Source organism: Odocoileus virginianus, chromosome 32, assembly GCF_023699985.2.
Source record: "Odocoileus virginianus isolate 20LAN1187 ecotype Illinois chromosome 32, Ovbor_1.2, whole genome shotgun sequence".
Lineage (NCBI taxonomy): Eukaryota > Metazoa > Chordata > Mammalia > Artiodactyla > Cervidae > Odocoileus > Odocoileus virginianus.
In genome coordinates, this window is record NC_069705.1 from 23,870,712 (window position 1) to 23,891,801 (window position 21,090).

The following is a 21,090-nucleotide window of genomic DNA, read 5'->3' on the forward strand; positions in this document are numbered from 1 at the left end:
TAGTAAGCCACAGTGACAGTAAGTAATAATAAGCATGTATACAGTGTTTACGATAGTAAATACTAAGCAGGACACATTAACTCCTTTAAGTCTGATCACTACCCTGCAAGGTATTGTTGTTATGCCCATTTTACAGAGTAAGGAGCAAAAGTCTTCAGAGGCTAAGTATCTGTTACTATCACTCTTCACTTATCTTATTCATTGCTTATACATTTTTTGTCATAGGTTCATGGATAACCTCCAAACAGAAGTTTTAGAAATAGAATTCCTTTCCTACTCTAATGGGATGAATACTATCAGTGAAGAAGACTTTGCTCATATTCTTTTACGATATACAAATGTGGAAAATACATCAGTATTTTTGGAAAATGTGCGTTACAGTATACCTGAAGAAAAGGTATCTGATCCTCATTTTTATTTTGTTAACAGTATGTTATTAGCTTGTAATTCTATAGGTCTGTAAAATATATTGTCCTGATAGTTCTGCTCCCCTGTGGATTCATACATACTTTGAATATATTCCACTCTTTGTTCCTATGTGTCTTAAGTGCTCTGCTAAATTTTAAAAATTGATGAATTTAAAATTCTGGGTACATATCCTTATTTTTCTTTTTTAAAAATTATTAATTTTTTAATTTGTTTTTACCCTTATTTTTCTTAGACATGTTGAAAACCTTTAATGTTATCAACAGTTGTTTTATTCACATTATGAATATCATTTTTCAAGAGAATTCTGCTGAGCTATATGCTTTGGCTACTATGTAAACATCACCTCATATAAAATAGTTTATATTGACATCATTTCAGTCACACTTTATTCATTTCCCTAATACCCTTAATAAAAGGTCACTGGAAGACAGCTATTGATGAGTGAATGATTTTATCAGTAGTTGAAGTGAGGTTTTTCAAAGAGTTTGGACGGCATGAATGGTTAAGAACCTGGGACAACTGATTGTCTGTTTGTTTAGTAGCACATATTTTGTCAGCAGTTCTGAGCAGTTACATTATCTAGTGGTATTTGAATGCATCACTGCAACCGAATAGAACTGGTGTTACAAGCACCTCTTAAAGCAGGGGATGTTTGGGATGTATTGCCTTCTATTTGTGTTTGTAGAAGGATCAAGTTAATCTATCCAAGGAAAACTTGCAAACAGTTTGACTTTGTTTAAAATGGATACACTGTGACGGTGCTAACATTTCTGCAGGTCCCCATGGAATGAGGAAAAAAGGACTTGATGTTTTTGACTATTAGTCTATATAATCTCTTAGGGTTTTTTTTTTTTTAATCTGTTTTACATGTTGAACATGTAAATGTTTTACATTTCTCCCAATTCATAGACACTTCCCTAAGAATGAATATTGGAAACTGTACTATTTTCTCAAGCTACTGGTGTATTATTTAGGGCCTTGAGGTATCTGCTTTTTCTCTTTTATCCAGTGGAAAATTATAAAAATACATAATTCAAAAAATTCAGTTCTAAGGTGAAGTGTGTAGGGAACTCTCTGTACTGTTTTTTACATATACAGTTTTACATTTGAACTCTTTGTAACTATTTTTTTTACACAAAATTATTTCAAAATAAGAAACTTTCTTTGGGTAATTCCCTGGCATTCCAGTGGTTAGGACTCTGTGCTTTCACTGCCATGGCCTGGTCAGGGACTCTGATCTTGCAAGCTACGTAGGATAGCCAAAAAAATAAAAAATAGAAAGTTTCCTTTTAAGTTAAATTCAGCTTCTGAAAACTTTTAATTGATAGAGATATCTTAAACAGACAGTTTTCTTGGACTTCCCTGGAGGCTCAGACAGTAAGGAATCCACCTTCAGTGCAGACCTGGGTTCGATCTCTGGATCAGGAAGATCCCCTGGAGGAAGACAAGGCAACCCACTCCAGTATTTTTGCCTGGAGAATCCCATGGACAGAGGAGCCTGGTGGGTTACAGTCCATGGAGTCACAAAGAGTCAAGGCATGACTGAGCGACTAAGCATATCATATCTTAAACGTAATAAATCATTACAATGAGAAAGGAAAATATGTCAAGTGAACCAGCAGTGATTCTCACTGATTTTTTTCTTTTTTCTTTTTTTTCTGCATTATCTCATCAATCCTTAGAGCAACCTTCCAAATATTGACAACTTTCTTTTAGAAAATGGAAATCTGAGGCTCTCAGGCACTTAAGACACTCACCAAGGATTCAAACCCAAAACTCAGCCAGTGTTGTTCCTGCCACATCTTACTTCTGCCTTTCCTTTCTCCTGTCATTTCCATCTCTCCAAAAGAAACACAACTAATTGTATTTTAGTAGCAGTTTGCATTTCTAAAATGCTTTTTCATTTCCACTCATTTGTCTAGGAGATATTAAGCTATTATTTATAGTATTTACTAGGTTTTATTCTACTGTTTTGGAGAAGAAAATAGCAACCCAGTCCAGTATTCTTGCCTAGAGAATCCTGTGGACAGAGGAGCCTGGTGGGCTGCCGTCTATGGGGCCGCACAGAGTCGGACACGACTGAAGTGACTCAGCAGCAGCAGCATTCTGCTGTTTACTTAGGCCTTATTCTAGCCACTGTAGATAATGTAATAAGATAACAAAATCCTTCTCTCAAGGAAATACATTTCATTGGAGAGATACAACAAACAAGTAAAGGAAAACTAGTAAATGATATCTTTTCAGATAATGGTAAATATTATGAAGAGGACCAAAGGTCATGAGGACTAGAAAAGGAGATAGACATTCCCTGAAGCTCTCAGATATACACATGGCTCGCTACATTACTTCTCAATGAGGTCTATCCTTCCAACCTAGTACATACTTACCTATTATGTAAATGTTATTTATATAATAAGTTTCCCCTCTGCTGCTGCCCCAGCAGGAAGGTCAGAATTTGTTAAGCCTGAGCTCTTGGCCCTCTGCTCCTTCCTCAGTTTATTTTTCTCTCTCAGTTTTGTTCATTTTGCTAAGAAGAACACATTAATTGAATACAGCTCTTCATGTCCAAATTTGTATTGTCAGAGATACATTGTGCTTACTTTAAGTAACTCTCCTGTTGAACTGCAGCTTTAACAGTGGCACTGATTTTATTTTATGTAAATAACATTACTGAGTCCTGTCCATGATTCTACCCCAAGCCCAGTGCTGGGCCTCCTGAGCTCTATGTACATTGCACCTCCTTCCACTGTGCTAGCTGCCTTATCATAGCAGGAAGAAGTAAAAACACAGTGCTGTGGGGTTTTGGACATTTTTATTTTGCCTTGTCATTATAAAAGCATTAATGACCTAATGCCAAATTTAAAGAATACATGTACAGGAGAAAGTTTGTAAATTTTTTTTTCTTAACCATCATATTTACTTTTAAGGCTTAAAAAATCCAGGCTTGAAATAAAATTGAGACTTTAAGTTTATTTTTATTGTAGCATGTTTTTAAACTCTGTGCTGATATGACAGTGTTTTCACCTATCATTGCTAATAGTAGCAACATTACCCATGGGAAAAAATTGAGTGGAATTTTACATTCCATTTGGAGAAAGAAGGTTTCAGAAAGTACCCTGGAAATATTTACTTAGAAGATATATTGCTGAGGCTTAGTGTATTTATTTCTAGTAAGTGTGGATATTTATTTTAATTAATTTGATAATGCTAAATATATTTACATGTATTTTCCCAATATAGGGCATTACATTTGATGAATTCAGGTCATTTTTCCAGTTTTTGAACAACCTAGAAGACTTTGCAATAGCTTTGAATATGTATAATTTTGCAAGTCGTTCTATAGGACAAGGTAAGTAATAAAACTTTCAAAAATTAAAAGCAAACCATAATTCTTTTTTTTTATTCCAGATATTTATTTATGTATAAATATATATAAAATAATAGAGAGATGAGTAGATATATATATATAAAGTTTTTAATATATGTAATATTTTAAGAAATATTTTACTTGAATTTAAACAACAGGATAATTTTTAAAACTGAAACAAAATAGAAGAATGGTGAAATAGACAAATATCCCTTCTGACAAAGGGAATTATTTGGTTAAGTTATAAGGAAAAATAACAAGCCTACAAATAATTAGCTTTAACTCCACATACAAATGCATTTAGTGTTTTAGCAGACATTATCAAGCATCTATTTCTGCTCCCTCCCATCTTCCCCTCCCCCTAAGATCTGTTTCTTCCAGTTTCCCTCCTTCTCATAACCATGTGCTTTAGGACAGGACAGAGGGTGGGTCTTCATTGGTCACCATGCGGAAGCCCATTCTCCTCACCAGTGATTGAGCAAACCATAATTCTTTAGCAACCTTTGACAGCAAATTAACTAGATATGTCTGTCACATTCATCATGCATTTGCCTTAAAGTTTGGTGTATACTTCAATGAGAAATTCATTTTCCCTAAGCACAGTTTAGGGAAATATTCTAAATTTTGGTATTAAACTTATTATTGCCTTTCAGCGCATATTATGGGGCAAAGCTAGTGATGTTTGTAAAGGTTCAAAGAGGAAAAAACCTCATGGCCGTTCAATAACATGGAGGGGTATGTGTCTCCCTATAGAAGGGCCAGCCAGCCATGCCACATACATCCTCACAGGTTGACATTCATATTATTTGTTTATATTACTGACTTGACCCGTACTCTCTGCTGGCTCAGAAACCCGAATTTTGTCAGCAAAGCCACCTCTTAGAGATGGACTTAAATTAACCGAGTTTTAAAAATGTTATATAAAAATGACAGTTTTATTTAATTTACCAAAAACTACAGCTGCCCTAGAATTCAGAATGCTGTTGCCCTCAGGGCCAGCTCCTTCCTTCCCTGTAGGGAGGCTTTACAAGCCAAGTCCTTTCCCAGGATTCTGTGACCATTTTCCCTTCCCTTGTGGTCATATCATTTTTAAATATTCTTGCCATATAAGGACTTGTTGGTTATATCTTTACAGTGATTTTATGTATGCCATATCTAGTAAGTGCTAATCCCCCAGTTTAATTTCAGAGGACAGTCTCATTATTTTATTACCAAGTTCTAGGGAGAAGGCACACTGGAGCCCCCACATGACAATTCTCTCTCCAAAACACAATGAATCCCTTCCATAGCTTTATTCACTTTTTCATTGAGTAAAAGAAACCTGAAAAATTGTCATATTTCACCCTTTGACTGATCTCGATGTTCTTAATGCATTTTAGTGTTTTAAAACCAAACTTGGAACTTCCCTGGCAGTCCAGTGGTTAAGCTCCATGCTTTCACTGCAGGGGACATGGGTTCGATCCCTGATTGGGGAACTAGGATCTCACATGCAGTGCAGTCAAAAAACCTTTTTTTCAAAAATTAAAACCAAAACCTTTAGGAGCCCTGCCTTAACACACCAGTGTTTTATTGCCATGATAAATCTGGACGAGTAGTAGCCTGCCAGGCTTCTCTGTCCATGGAATTCTCCAGGCAAGAATGCTGAAGTAGGCAGCCTTTCCCTTCTGGGGGGGGGGGGGGGGGGGCGGGTGCTGTCTTCCCACCCCAGGAGTCGAATCCAGGTCTCTTGCATTGAAGGCAGATTCTTTATCATCTGAGCCACCAGGGAAGCCCAATAAATCTACTAATCACCCTTAAAAAGGGAAGAGAGTCAACCTTAAAAAGAGAAAAAGAGTCAGTACCTGCTTACCTGGTTCAGAATGGAAGGCTGCTCTTTTACTTTGTGGAACTGGGAAATGAAAAACATCTTGGCAGGTGCTAGCTAGGAATAGATCTGCCTTTTTTTTTTCCTTTCTTTTTCTGTTGCAACTTCTAGCACCTTAATTCAGGTTTATTACCACTTAATTTAACTACTGCTGTAGCCAGATCTGTGGTACTCCCGCCATTATCCACTCTCCTCTTCCATGTTTCCTGGACAACACACGGAATAACCGTCCTATAAAACAGATTTGTCAACTCTTGACACACCGAAAACTCTTCAGTTCCCCAGTTGCCTGTTGAAGAACACACAGGTTCTTCAAAGTCAGAGCCTCAAAGTCAAAGCGGCCCAGCCTCTGTGTGTCCAGGCTGCGCATGCTCTGAACGTGCGTTGTGCTCCTGTCCATCCCCACAGCCCCGCCCCCGCCTTTGTTCTTCCGTGTCGTCATCTGCCATTTCCCTCATCTCTGCCAGCTGAAGTCCTCTATTCCGGGCTCAGCTCATGTGCAAACCGGCAGGCTTCCCCGGCTCCACACTACAGGACACTCACTGTACATTTCCAAATTCCCATGGTGCTCTGTTTCTGCTTTCTGCATGGTCCTGTGCAGTGATTATTTGGGCAGGTGTCTCATCTCCCATCTTAACTGTAAGTTCCTTGAGAACTTATTCACTTTAATAACCTCTAAAGTATCTGTGGTTGATACCAGGCCCTTTTAACCAAAACCACAAAAATTTTTTGTTCCCTAAAGGATAGGATGATTAATGAAAAGAATTACTTAACATAAGATCATGACCCATGTTTTTCTTTTGGGGGGGGACTTCCATTTTAACTTTGCTAGTAACACATATTATAAAAATAATATTAATGGTTTACTCCTTTTCTGTGTCATTTATCTAGATGAATTTAAGCGTGCTGTCTATGTAGCCACTGGCCTCAAACTTTCACCACATTTAGTAAACACGGTCTTCAAGATTTTTGACGTTGACAAAGATGATCAATTAAGCTATAAAGAATTTATTGGAATTATGAAAGACAGACTCCATAGAGGATTCCGGGTAAACCTATACATTTCAAGCCTATTGCTCTCCTTTTAAAAACTGGAAAAAAAAAAATCCATCTAAGTTTCAGAAATAATTTTATATGAATATTAAAGTATATAAACATGAAATGATATATATTTGAAAAGTAAAACATAAAGTCCTACCTACTTTCAAAAATAATTTGAGGTTATAAAAGGTCATGCTTTTTTAAATATAAAATCAGTTTGAATTTCAAAAACTTGTTTTCATATTCAATTAGTTTAATGTATTTATCCCATTTTGGGGTGGGGGGGAGATGTTGCCAAACATTTTTATTACTTCAGTCTGAACACTGGTTGTTCAAGACTTTTTAGTATACAAAGAAATAGCACCATTTCTCATTTTATATGATGCAGATTTCCACTAGGCAACATGAGGTTCTTAAGTCACTGCATATTCAGTACTTTTTATATGGAAAATCAGGTAAAAAGTGTTTTTTTGTTTGTTGAACTGTTCATTCCTGTTCACATCTCACACTGCAAAGTAATTTCAAGAAATTCAATGATTTTTATCTCAAAAATACATTTTAAAGAGTGAAATGGTGCATAAATCAGTGCATGTTTACACATTTAATTTATTTTGATATGCCACAAATAGAAAAAGAAAAAAAAATGTTTTCTATTCAGCTAGAATATTCAGTCTTCCTTCTTTGGTAAGAATAGCTCTGAGTATTATACATTTTAAAAGAGAAAAAAATATATGTACAAAAAATCAAGATTCATCATAGACAATGTTTTAATACAAACTGCCTTGATAAAGATACTGTGTATTTAACTGCCACCTAGTGGTTAGTTGTTAACATTCGCATTGGTGGCACAAGTCAAGTGAAAATCATTTTTTTCCTCAAATATTTTAGAGTAGCAAGATCAAATTAACACATAAATTATGTATATGCTATAAACCCCTGACACTGTCTTCCTCTCTCAGGTGTTATGCATTTTTATTTTTGCTTTATTTATTGCATATCTATGACCTCATAATATTTTATTTATACTTTACTTTTAATCCTCTGTTCCACAGGGTTATAAAACAGTTCAGAAGTATCCCACTTTCAAATCCTGTCTGAAGAAGGAACTTCATAGTAGATAAGTATGTTAACACCTCTATTTGTCAAAATTTGCTCAGTAACAATGAAAGAAAGGGGTCATTTATTTTTCTATTATAACATTTAGGTAATAACTAAAAGAAATAGAATTATAATTTCTTTTTAAATCTTAGGTCACTAAATTTCAGAGTCAGTCTTTTAAGGATTTCATTTTGGACTATAATTCAAGAATAGTTGTTACAACAAAGCATTAGTTTGCCACTATTAAGTTGTGATCTAAAAATGAACTGGAATACTCATCCAGCTGAAATTCTAATGGAGTGTCTTGACTGAAAAATTTTCTGTTTAACCTGCAGTTTTGTATCTGAGCAGGTACAGTAGAATGAATCCAGATTGCATTTGTATAATCAAGGATCATCAGCTTCTAAGGGATATCTTTTACTGTTTTTTAGAATCATGAGTCCAAACATCTGCTACAATAATAACAACTAACTTTTTTTAGAGTTATTTTGGGTGCCTAGCGCTATACTAGGTGTTCTTCTACATGTAGTATCTCATTTAATCCTTACAGATAGAAATCCCATTTAACAGCAGAGAAAATAGAGACTTGGTGAGTCAATTACCCAAGATAACTTGCTACTCAGCTGCAAAACAGGATTTGAACCTCATTCTATGTGATGACAAAACCATCTTAGCTATTATTTACTGCACTATCACCAGAAAATGAAATAGTTGAGGAAGATACAGGAGATTTGTTCAGTTTGTATCAACCCAGAGAAATACCTTAAACTTGCTGATGATCTCCAAAATGAGAGATTTGTTTTTCCTTTTTTCTTTGTTTTTTTCTTTTTTCTTTGAAAAGTCAGCTATAAAATTTTGATCAGTTGCGAGTGCTGATTAGCTCTCGGAAACGAAAGTTTTGCTCATTTACATGCTTGCAAATATCTGTTTTCTTCTATTTTTCTCAAGCTTAAAGCATTTATATTTGTCTATAACATCATTACCAATGAGGTCCATATGCATAGGATATCAGTGTATGTTACTTAAAAGACCAAAAGCTATTTAGAAATAACTATGAGAAACATAAACAACCATAATAAACATGATTAAATACATTACTTAAACAGGACTAAGATCTTAACATGCCACTATTGATTTGTCTCCCTAAAAGAAAACAGTAGTATTCAATATTTTGCAAAACTTTGAAGCCTAATGTTTTATGGAACTCATGTTTAGTGATAAGTAGGCTTATTTACTTAGCTAAGGTGGTAACTGTCATGATTGAGCTAATAGAAGTCAGGTCTTCCTAATCTCTGGGAATTTTATATTGCCCTTATTATAAAAAGTTAAACGAAACATTTTTTTTAAAAAGCAGTAGGATTGTACTATTTATATGTTCCTATAGATAGTGTATCTAACCAACTTAAAATAGTGTCACATTAAGATCATTGATTCTATGTAGTAGAATATAGAAGCATAGCTAAAAATGACTACATAGATTCTAGAACTTTGTAAGACTGAGGATTAGATAAATTAGTAAAACATTCAACTTTTAAGTTAAAGGAAATAGTTTATAAGTCTGATTCTTGTATTATCTGTTGGGTGTTTTTATTATGTTCCTTACTGTTTCTTGTCATTATTATTATAACTGATTAATGCCATTATGTCCAAATTTCATCCTAAATAAATGTTACTTTTATGTTATTACATATTTTTTTAATTAGGTACTGCTAAAGCAGAGTTTAAAGGATTATTATCTACTTGAAAATACAAGAAGCAGACATTTCAGAGGGCGGAAACAGGCCTGAAATCAGAACTCGTAGAAATGAAGGAAAAGGTGAAACGCTCATTATAATTTTTTCTTGAACTGAGTTCTTGAACATAAGACAGATAAGATGCATCTTCTTACTAATTACAGATGTATGTTATGTTGAGCTTTACTCTGCACTTTTTCATTCCCTTCAGAAGTGTATAGATTCTTCCAGTGACTATATAAGAATGTATTTTAAATGTTTTTTTAATTTATTAGAAACTTGCCTCATTTTTGAATAATGTATGACTTCTGGAACCTAGATAACTTAAAAATGAACAGCAACAATATGCCCTTTGGTTTTGGACTGTGAACTTATTTTCAGAAAGTGAATATTCCTTGAGATTTATCTTAGGGCCCTTAGAATCATTAATAGATCTCCATTACTTACCAGGTTTTTAATTACACTGAAATAATTTTGAAACACAAGTAGAAATTAAGCTACTGTACAATATGATGGTTTACATCGTACTTTTAACTTTTAAAAGTACTTAATTAGCATTATTGTTTTAATCACATAAAGTTTTTTTTTAAGTTTTTGTTCATTTACCAAGGTCAACAGAATATCTGGTATTCTTTTATGTGTACAGAAAAGAAATTTAAAATGTAGATTTTTTTCCTCAGAAAAAGTCATACATTGATGGTGAAAACAGTGGTCGTTTTTGTAGCAGTAGTCACTGTTATTGCAATTATTGTTTTTTTATTATTTTTTTTTGCCATTATTGTTTTAAACATGGTGCAGCTCCTGACAGCACATGGTACATGTTAATAACACTAATAAAATTAGTATCTTATGGCACTGTAACTTATTGCATATTGTTATTATATGTCTGTAGTGTCAAAATGAATATTATAAAGACTAATATAAAATGGTTTAGAAGACTAATGTATATATTAGGTAGAAGTTAATGTTTTGTTTCTTGTGAAAGGACCATATGGAAAAGTGAGCCCAACAGCCAGTAATGATGAATAATTTAAATATAATTTATATTTTAAAATGTCTTTAAAAAGAAAAGAAAAACTTTCTTTTGAAAAACAACAAAATTCAATATCACATGGAGAAAATAACTCAACACTATTTATTGGAAATCTGTTCAATTAAAAATGTGTAGTTTATAAAAGGATACTATACAAAAATAGAACAATGGATTTAATTTATTTATATACTGTATGTGGAAGATAGGTTAATTTATCTTCTTTTCTAGGATGTATTAAATATAAATTGCACACACTCCAACTATTACCTTGCTTTGCACAGGAAAATAGGAAATACTGACTTTGGTTTTGTAAGTTATTAAATGTGAAATTGATAGTTCTGCATCAGCCTATTTATGAAGGTATTATTTCCAAGAAAATGCTGTTAGCATTGACAGTGCATTTGGTAGACTTTTTACATTCTTTATCTGACTTATTTATTATATTGATATAAATATATATGACTCATAAGTTTTAGGATTTCATATAGTATAATTTAATTCCACCTGCTTTGAAGGTTGTGATTGACTAAATGAAAATACCTTCTCATTTAACATGCCCAGCTTTATTTTACCTTACGTTGAATGTCCTCAATATTATTTACTATCTAAAATAATGGAAAATATGCAAAGAATTTGTGGAACAAATGGAAAATTATAATAATGGAAATAATGCAACTTATTTTTATCTTTGATTATAACCTAAGTTACCTTGCATACATGGAAAAATTGATATTTAAAACAGTCCTATCAATAAAGATTAAAACTGAATTAGCTCATTAAGATTATTTATGATTATTAATAATTCTGCCATTCTCCCAAGGAATACTACCTATGCAAACTTTACTCTTTATTGCTTATCAGAATGATATTCATCTAAAACTGCAGCATAATATTAAACTGCAAATAAATATTCTAATAAATTAAAATGGGAAAGAGTAGTAAATTATGGTGATTCTCCATGTTATCACTCTTGAACTTTATCATCTATAAAATGGGAGGTAAAAATATCTCACTGGACTGTTGTTTACATCAATTTAAAAAATTTTAAATGCTTTGAAAATAGTACTGTACTAAGTACATGTATGCAGTTCTCAGTATCTTCTACAAGTTATTCTTTGGAAAGATGACACTATTCATAAAATTTTAGTATCATACTGTTTACAGGAGACTATATGATAAAAGGTTTATGGTCTTCTAAAAATCATTTCATACTAAGAATTTCATTTAACTTAAGTTGTAGTCTATTGTTCTTATTATAAAAAATAACTGTAAAGTGACCTGTCTTACATTCTTACGTTATCATAAAATAAATATACTTGCTCTCAAATCAAGAAATGTAGTACTTTGCTTCTATGTATTTTTGTGGACTAAATAACGTCTTTCTGAAAAATGTCACAAATAAAGTTTGAAAATCTTTGCTGGTTACCAAACCTCCACTGATCTTATGCCGTCTGCTATATCAGTACAGGCCAAGAAATTAATCTCATCAACATTTCGTAAGTAAATAAATCACAGAGTCATAAAACCTCTCAAAGTGCATAATAGGAGTCATACATTATAGAATTATCATCAGTACTGGAAAACTTTCAGAAAGTTTATGTGTAAATGGAATATCAACTTTGCTTTGTAGGTGGGCCATTTAAATGGCTTAAGATAATTATACCAACTCTACAGCAGCCCATTTGACTAGTGTTGGTATCTTGTAGGCATCATCTTACCAACTCCACTCCTAGAAATCTACCAGTTCCCAAAATAAACTGCAGTAGTCCTCCTTTATCCACGGCTTCACATTCCATGATTTAAGTTACTCGTGGTCAACTTGGGCCCAAAAATATTAAATGGAAAATTCCAGAAATAAATAATCCATAAATTTTAAACTGTGTGCCATTCTTAGTAGCAGGATGAAATCCCACTATGCCCTTCCTGAATTGTGAATCAGCCCTTTGCTCAGCATCTCTTGCCTGTTAGTCACTAAGTAGCCACCTTGGTTATCAGATCCATTGTCTTGGTATCACAGTGCTTAAGTCCAAGTGACCATTGTTTTACTTAATGGCCCCAAAGCACAAGATTAGTGATGCTGGCAATTCGGAAGAGATTCTGTTAAAGAGAAGCAATTTAGAAGAGAATATGTTAAAGAGAAGCCTTGAACGTGAATGTGTTAGTTGTTCAGCCGTGTCCAACCCTTTGTGACACTATAGACTATAGCCCGCCAGCCTCCTCTGTCCATAGGATTCTCCAGGCAGGAATAACTGGAGTGGGTTGCCATTTCCTTCTCCAGGGGATCTTCTGACCCAGGGGTTGAACTCAGGTCTCCTGCATGGCAGGCAGACTCTTTACCATCTGAGCCACCAGGGAAGCCCAAGAAGCTATACAGTGCTTCTTTTAAGTGAGGTGAAAGTTTTCATCTTAATAAGGAATACACATCATTTGCTGAGGTTGCTAAGATCTACCATTCTAACAACAAATCTTCTGTTCCTGAAATTGTGAAAAAGGAAAAAGAAATTCATGCCAGTTTTACTGTCACACCTCAAGCTGCAAAAGTTACAGAGCGTGGTAAGTGCCCAATTAAGATGGAAAAGTCATTTAATTTGTATAAGAAGATATTTTGAGAGAGAGAGAGAGCGGCCACATTCATGTAACTGTTATCATAGTATGTTGTTACAGTTGTTCTATTTTATTATTAGTTTCTGTACCTAATTTGTAAATTCATTTGTATCATAAGTATGTACGTATAGGGAAAAAGATCTTTTTTTCTCTAAATCTACTTTTTATTGTCTGCTGTTTTTGTTTTGTATATTCATAGCTTTTATTCTCTCTGATTATTTAATTCAATTTCTTTGATGTTTTCTTCTCTCTTCATTGCCTCATTCCTTATTCTGTGTTTTGGGTGTCTCATATTAAAGGTTTTTCTCAAATCTCTGGTCGTCTTTTGCTTTGTTTGTATTTTAAAACAAATTGGAAGCTCTGTGTGCATGGAATGAGTTTTTGGTTGATGGGTTCTGCTCACTGCTGTTTTGGCGGGGTCATTTCAGGTGAGGGACCTTGACCATCAGTATTGCTAGGTCTTTTTCTCTTTGTCTGGTCAGATTTCTCCTACCTGGCAGTCACAGCCTAGCTACTGTTTTTTTCAGGAGGCCCTTTGAAGATGGAGCCATAGGTATATTCAATGAAGGGAGCCATAAGCTCATATATTTAATGAGCTGTTATTGAGCTATTTGAATGTTTTCACCATGTCTTTGTTTACTTTTTCAAGAAAAGCACATTTTAAAAACTTAGGACCTCAGTCTGGAAAAAAAATGAAACTAAATCATGAAAGTCATGTGATAGATGGATTTATTTACCAAATCCAGAGTTAAGTTACCTCTTCTTGAACCAGATAATAATAGTTTTAAGAAAAATTAAAGTATAATGGTGATTGTGGACTTATGGGACTACCACATATTTAAGCTTGGATAGTAGGGATGAGAAAGACATTAATTGATAAAGGAAAGCCAGTGGATATCAGTTATTGGATTTGAAAGTTAAAGATAGCAGCCATACTCTCTTATAAAATGTATTTTGGTGACATTTACCACAGAGACAACTGAACTGGACCACTAGTCTAATTCAGTACAGCGTTTCCTATTGCATATTTTCAAGGATGGAGCAGGCAGCTTGATGGTAAGGAGATTCATCTTCTAGCAGGTTTTAAAATGTAGTAAAATGAGAGTTTAGTACAGAAGGAAAGACAACTAATAAAGATATTTCTATCCATGGTATATAATGCTTTATTCCTTGCAAGCTCTAGGTGCTATAAGAGTTAAAAGTTCAAGCTGAAAAATCTACCCCAAAAACAAGCTGAAAATCTATACTTTTTTTTATGTCGTTGCTCTTTGGTGCTAAGAGGTTCTCAAGAAGGTGAGTATCTTATGTACCATTTGTGCTGTAATATTTAATTACAGTGAGTGTACAGAAGATTAGCTGTCTCAAAGATTCTTTTGAAATCAGATTGCACATCAGAACTGCATTGTGCCCTGCTAAGTAAGCAAATTTAAGAAAGTGGAGAAGGTGATGTCAAGACTTATTGCAAAATGAACAAATAAAGGAATAGGATTTGCTTGGTGTTCAGCCTATTAAAGCATGGCCAAATGTCAGTCTTCATTTGTCAACTTAAATATGTTTTTCTAAAATTTACAAAGATTCAAGTCTATGGAAAGTGTCCTTTAGCTAGTATCTGAACTTGAGAAATAAATTAAGCAGCACAAAATGCTGAGTAGATTATACTAATAACTCAATTTCTCATAGTGATTAATTGCCACATAAATATGTACACTACTAATTCATACAGATACCTGTTGTCCCTTTCTGTTATTTTTCTGATTATAATGTTAATGCTTGTGTTTTTGCTCCCTAATATTTGAAGTTTAAGAGACTCAGAAGTTAACTTCTCCACAATAGCTAGACTCTCCTCCCCCCAAAAAGTAAAAGTAAAGTTTTAAATAATCCACAAGCCAAGCCCCAATTAACTAGATAGATTAAGGTAGCTCGTAGCCTAAATTGGACTCCCTGGAAATAATCAGGAACATAGGTGAGGATCTCAGGCTAGAGCAACAAAGTTCACAGGTGCTTGAAACTAGAATGATAGGGAACCTGCAGGCATTAAATCAAAAACTCAATCAAGAGTTGTGGGTCCAGTTGTGATTAACTGGTATTAGAGTTAGTGTTCTGTCAGAAACTACAGCATTGTGCAACAAATACTTCAAGGCTTTGATCCTTGAGCGGAAGGACATTCATGCAGTGACCTCTACATTCACTCTGGCTTGCTGCCTGGAAGCACTTTCCAAATTGCAACAGAGAGAAATGAAGCCCAAACAGAAAACAGAAGATGGAAGAAATGAGATGAGAAAACAGCTCCTGGAGGTCACACAGGGCATTCAAATCATCCAGTGTGTAAGTCCTCACTGAACAACCCAAGAATTAAATTAAGGACATGCCTTAGGAGTAAGACTACTCTAGACCACAATAAAACCTAAAATTAATCCTCAATAGAGCAAGGTGATCTGCCAGTATAGTAACTACCCACCAAAACAAAATCCAGTACTCTTTAAAGGGAAATAGCAAAAATCCGTATTTTCAGTAACATCCACAACAGGACTTCCCCGATGGTCTAGTGATTAAGAGTCCACTTGCCAATGCAGGGAACATAGATTTGATTCCTGGTCTGGGAAGATGCCACATGCTGCGGAGCAGCTAAGCACACGTGCCGTGACTACTGAGCCAGCACTCTAGAGCCTGTGAGCTACAACTGCTGATCCCAAGTGCATCTGCTGAAGGCCACATATCTAGAGCCGGTGCTACAAGAGAAACCACTGCAGTGAGAAGCCTGTGCACCCCAGTGAAAAGTAGCATCTGCTCGCCACAACTCCAGAAAGCCTGTGTGCAGCAGCAAAGACTCAGGACAGCCAGAAACAAATTAACAAATAAATCTTAAAAAAAAAAAAAGACAGTATATATACTCACACACACACACACAAAAAAAAAAAGTAAAAGAAAAAATATCCATAGTATCCACTGTAAAGTAAACAAGTATCATATATGCTAAGCAAGAAAATGTGACCCTTAACCAGGGGAAAAAGCAGTCAACAGAAACAAATGTTTGAGTTAGTAGATACGAACTTTAAAATCTCTTATAAGTATTGGGTTTTCTGTAAGATGTTATGGAAAAGCCCAAAAGAACTTTTTGGTGAACCCAGTATATTAAAAGGTTTAAAGGAAAGGATGAGCATAATGAGAGAAGTGGGAATTACATACAGTAAAGTTAAAACTATGAAAAATAACCAAATGGAAACTCCAGGATTGAAATAGATAACATTTACGGTAAAAATTCATCGCATGGGCATAATAGAAGATTTGAGACGTTGAAAGAAAGGATGAATAAACATGAAGGCAGAGAAATACAGACTATCCAAATTGATGCACAAAAAGGAAAAGTTACTGAGACAATCAAAAGGTTCCTGCTATCACTATTAGTATTTTACATTCTTCTGAAAGTTACAGTCAGTGCAATAATAAAGGGAATAGAAATATGAACAATAATATAGGAATGGCAAAGACAGTTACTATCATTTGCACATAACATGACTGACCAACAGAAAACTCACCTTAGAAAGGTGTAATGTTAAATTTTTTGGTGTCATCTTGACTGGGTCATGGAGTACCCAGATACTTGGTCAAACAGTATTCTGGGTGTTTCTGGGAGGGTGTCTTTTTGCATGAGATTAACATTTAAATCAGTAGACTGAGTAAAGCATATTGCTTCTCTCGTGTGAGTTGACATCATCCAATCAGTCAAGGGTCTGAATAAAAAAGGCTGATTCTCCCCCAATTAAGACAGAATTCCTCCTGCTTGCCTCCCTTGGAACTGAAACACTGGCTCTTGAGCCTGCCAGCCTTCGGACTGGAACTAAACCCTCAACTCTCTTGGTCCTTAGGACTTCCTGAGATTCGGGAACACTATGCCGTTATAAAACTTTTGTCCCATCCAGGAACAATTATTTCAGTTATTTATTCTCAAGATTTATGGCTTTTGCTATCTAAGTCACACTTATAAGGTCTTTTCTAGATTCTGCATACTTAATGTTTCTAGATTACTGCATACTTACTGTTGCTTTTAAGAGTTGGAATTTTTCCTATTAATTTTCTATCTGATTACTGTCAGTATATGTAAAAGCAATTTGATTTATTCAGCCACTTAACTCCTAGTAGTTCTGACATTTTTTTTCTATTGATTCTCTTGAGTTTTCTGTTGGTCAGTCATGTTATATGCAAATGACAGTAACTGTCTTTGCCATTCTTATCTTACTGCTCGTATTTCTATTTCCTTTATTATTGCATTGAGTATAGCTTTCAGAAAAATGTAAAATGCTAATAGCAATAGCAGGAATCTTGATTTCCTGTTTCAATAGGATTATATCTAATGTTTCAAATTAAGCATAATATTTTCCTGTCAATCTGAGAGAAATAGTTTATCTTGTTAAACTATCCTTTATTTCCTTAATTTGGATGAGTTTGTAAAAATGAATGAGTGTTGAATCACCTCAAATACCTTTCAGCTTCAACTGAGATAATTAAACATTTTTCCAATTTGATCTCCACATGCAATGTATCTGCTTTATAGGTTTCCTAGTATTAAATGATCATACATTATTGTAATAAACTCTGATCGCAGTAGACCATTCTTTCATTTCCTGGTCTTAGACAAGTTGCCTTCCCTATATCAGGTTCCTTATCTCTTAAATTAGAGCTAAAAATTGTATATGCCCCATGTTACAAGGATGAGATGAGATAATTCATAGAAAGTAAATTTATATAAAATGCTTAGCCCTGCAGTCACCATCTTGAAGTTAATAATGTTACCTTTGGATTTTTGTTTTGTAAATAAGGTCAGTGAGACAGTGGAGCTGGTGCAGGGGCTTGGAGCCTCTGCTCACACCAGTCCTCCTTCCCACTCCGCAGGATGAGTTCTTGGCCCCCCTCTCCTTTGCCCAGCTTCACCCTCCCCACCCTGAGCAGCAGCTGCCTTCAGAGTCCAGTGCCTTGGCAGGGGTCTGTGGGTAGGTATGGGTAGGAATGGGGAAGTGCACCCACAGCGGTCAGAGCCTTGGGGCCGAGTATGGTGGAGGCCATCGTGCGCTAGACTAGCAATGCCATGGTGCCTCAGCAGGCAGCCAGCCAAAGGGCATGGCTTGATCAGATGAACCTGCCCCTAACCTGAGGACTGGGAGCTTTTTAGTTTTGACATTCAATACCAGGAGGGTTGCTTTTCCACTATGGGTTGGGGTACCGCGCCTATAGGAAGAAATACCTGTCTGAACTCCTCCAAGGTGCTCCCCCAGCTGAAGCCTGGTGCATCTTTCCAGCAGCCAGCATGAGCAGGTGCGTGTGTACCCTGAGTCATGGGATGGGGCCCAGGACACCTGTGAGCTGTACACTCACCTTGGAAGCATCCCCATACTGGAAGGAGCATGCCCTTGGCTTGCTTCATGCTGGATGAACCTTCTCTTCCTCCTCCCAGCCTTCCTGAGTCTGACTCGTGATGCCTCAGAAGCATTCTCAGAAGCTGTGCCATTAAATATGAATTATATTATTTCAGTGATTTCACATAGAAGGTAAATGCTCTGATATTTGCACCTTAAACAGGCATTGCATAATATAAAGGTGAATGGTAAGAGTCATGCGAATAACTTAAATTTTTAAATTTGTATTTACTTAAAATGATATTAAATAGCCAGTTAAAAACATCATGACATTCTGAGAAACTATGGAAGGAAGAAAAAGCTTTATATTTTAATACCTTAGCACCTTTTTCTGCTTTGTTGAACAAACAGCCCTGCATTTTCGTTTTGCACGAGGCTCCAAAAATTATGTAGCCAGTCCTTCCCTGGAATGTGGACGCTGCGGCCACTGTGCAGGGGTGTCTTTGGGTTTGGTGAGATCCCAGATGGTAAAAAAACAAAAGAAGAAAAAAATAATATTTTATGCTACTTGGGAGTAGACTTTGAGTTTCTCAAAACACTAATGGAGAAAATGGTTTCTGTGTTAGAAAAAAACAAGAGAAAAGATGGCTAAGGTGGTGAGTGTGCTGTTCATGACATGCAAGGTGTATGGCAACAGCAAGCATTAAGGCCTCAGGAGAACTTGATGTCTAGAGAGCAGTTTTGATGAACTGTCTGAACTAACCACTTGAGTATTGACTATGTGACTTAGGGACCCTACTTAACAAAAAATTCCAAGTATGTTCACTTTGTAAAAAATGTATGAAGTTTATAACTAAAGCAGAATATAAATTTATAAAGAATAAATCATAGCAATATAACATTTAAATTTCACAAGGCAGAAGGGATTTCCGTAAAAAAGGGGTTTAAAAGACCCACAGAACATACCTTCAACTGTGGGTTTGAGCTGTGGGCTCTGGGCAAACAACTGTAACATACCCTAGACAACAACTGTAAACAACAACCTAAACAACTGTAGATACCCTGGTGAATGACTGTTAGTTGTTCAGTGATGTCTGACGCTTTGCAACTCCATGGACTGTATAGCCCGCCAGGTTCCTCTGTCCATGGAATTCTCCAGGCAAGAATTCTGGAATGGGTTGCCATTTCCTCCTCCCGGGGATCTTCCCAACCCAGGGGTTGAACCTAGGTCTCCTGCCTTGCAGGCAGATTCTTTACCATCTGAGCTACCAGGAAAGCCCCAACAGATAACCTAACCTTGGAACAAACTAAGGAAGGAAATGAATGACAGCTGAAAAGGAAAGAAAGAAAAAAAGCAAGAACTAGCAAATAACGAAGTCAACTTCATATTTAATGTACCCAATACTGGAAAGAATACTGGCCACCTCAGTAATAAATAGACAAATCATCATCTTCAAACAGAAGAAAAGGATAAGGAACAATTCTTTAAAAGCCACTGCAGTGGTTCTCACACCCAGTACTTCAGTAATCACTGTTGTCACACAGTGTCTTGCTAGAGAGGCATTTTTCATTCAAGATGAATACGGGCTGATTAGCACTTTTCAAAAAGCAATTGTCTGAGGTTCTCTGTACTTGATATCCTGCTACCATTTTCTCATTAAGATGATTCATGAAATTTTTCAATTAGGTTCCTATGGTATTTTTAAAAGTCAATTTGGTTTCAACCTTTCAACTAAATGAATGAGTCAGTGTATCATTCAGACAGGTGTGGACCTGCATAATTATAAAGTTAAATGATGCTTGAATAGAATTGAGAAAATGAGGAAAGACTTAAGGCAGAATTCAAGATGACATAGCTATTTCAAAAAGGACATACTGGAAAATATGCATGAACAGGTGAGATACAGTTAGCCCATCCATTCAGAATGGTGTGGTCTTGAGTCAGCTTCAGTGGTTCAGATCCTGACTGTCACTTTCTACCTTTGTAGTTAAGCAAAGCTCTTACTACCTTTTCCAAATCTCAATTTTTTTGTATGTAAGATGAGGTGACAATAGCAGCTGAGTCTTAGGGTAGTTGTGAAAATTAAATGAGAAATTGCCTGTAGAGAGCTGACTTTAGCAAACAGACAATAAATGTTAGTTATTATTATTCCTAAAATAATATCTCTATTCATTTAAAATTTGCTTATTTGTAATCAGGTTCATCAAGTTAGCCATGAGAATTAACACAAAGGTAAAAATTCATGAGCTACTGAAAAATATAAAGTGGTATTCATTATTAAAGTGGACTAAAAATAATAAAAAGAAAATATCTTTTTAAAATTTCTTTTGATAAATATGGCCAAGCACTTTAAACCTATCCTGTACATAGTTCCTGTTTTAGTTGTTGACACTATCTTCGTCTACTGAATTCTCTTGGTTTCCAGGCACCTTCTTAACTTTATTAAATATTTTATGCTGCGCATGTGAAATATATAGTCCATGTACCTAGGACTGTTTCTGTCTACTAGTTTTTCTTGTTTCTAAAAACAGAAAAGCGGAATGCCTACGGCTAAAAAGAAAATTCTATC

At 35.3% G+C, this 21,090-nt stretch overlaps 1 protein-coding gene across 4 annotated transcripts in view; it reads left to right on the forward strand.

The window, feature by feature from the left end:
- MICU3 (mitochondrial calcium uptake family member 3) overlaps positions 1-12,001 on the forward strand; it is a 76,896-nt gene extending 64,895 nt beyond the window's left edge. For all 4 annotated transcript variants that reach the window (XM_070459975.1, XM_070459974.1, XM_070459973.1 and 1 more), the window contains 5 exons: positions 226-397; positions 3,670-3,778; positions 6,552-6,709; positions 7,754-7,822; positions 9,503-12,001. In XM_070459975.1, coding sequence (XP_070316076.1) covers positions 226-397; positions 3,670-3,778; positions 6,552-6,709; positions 7,754-7,822 — 508 coding nt within the window. In that variant the 3' untranslated portion in view covers positions 9,503-12,001. The remainder of the gene's footprint in view (positions 1-225; positions 398-3,669; positions 3,779-6,551; positions 6,710-7,753; positions 7,823-9,502) is intronic.
- Positions 12,002-21,090: the final 9,089 nt, after the last annotated feature.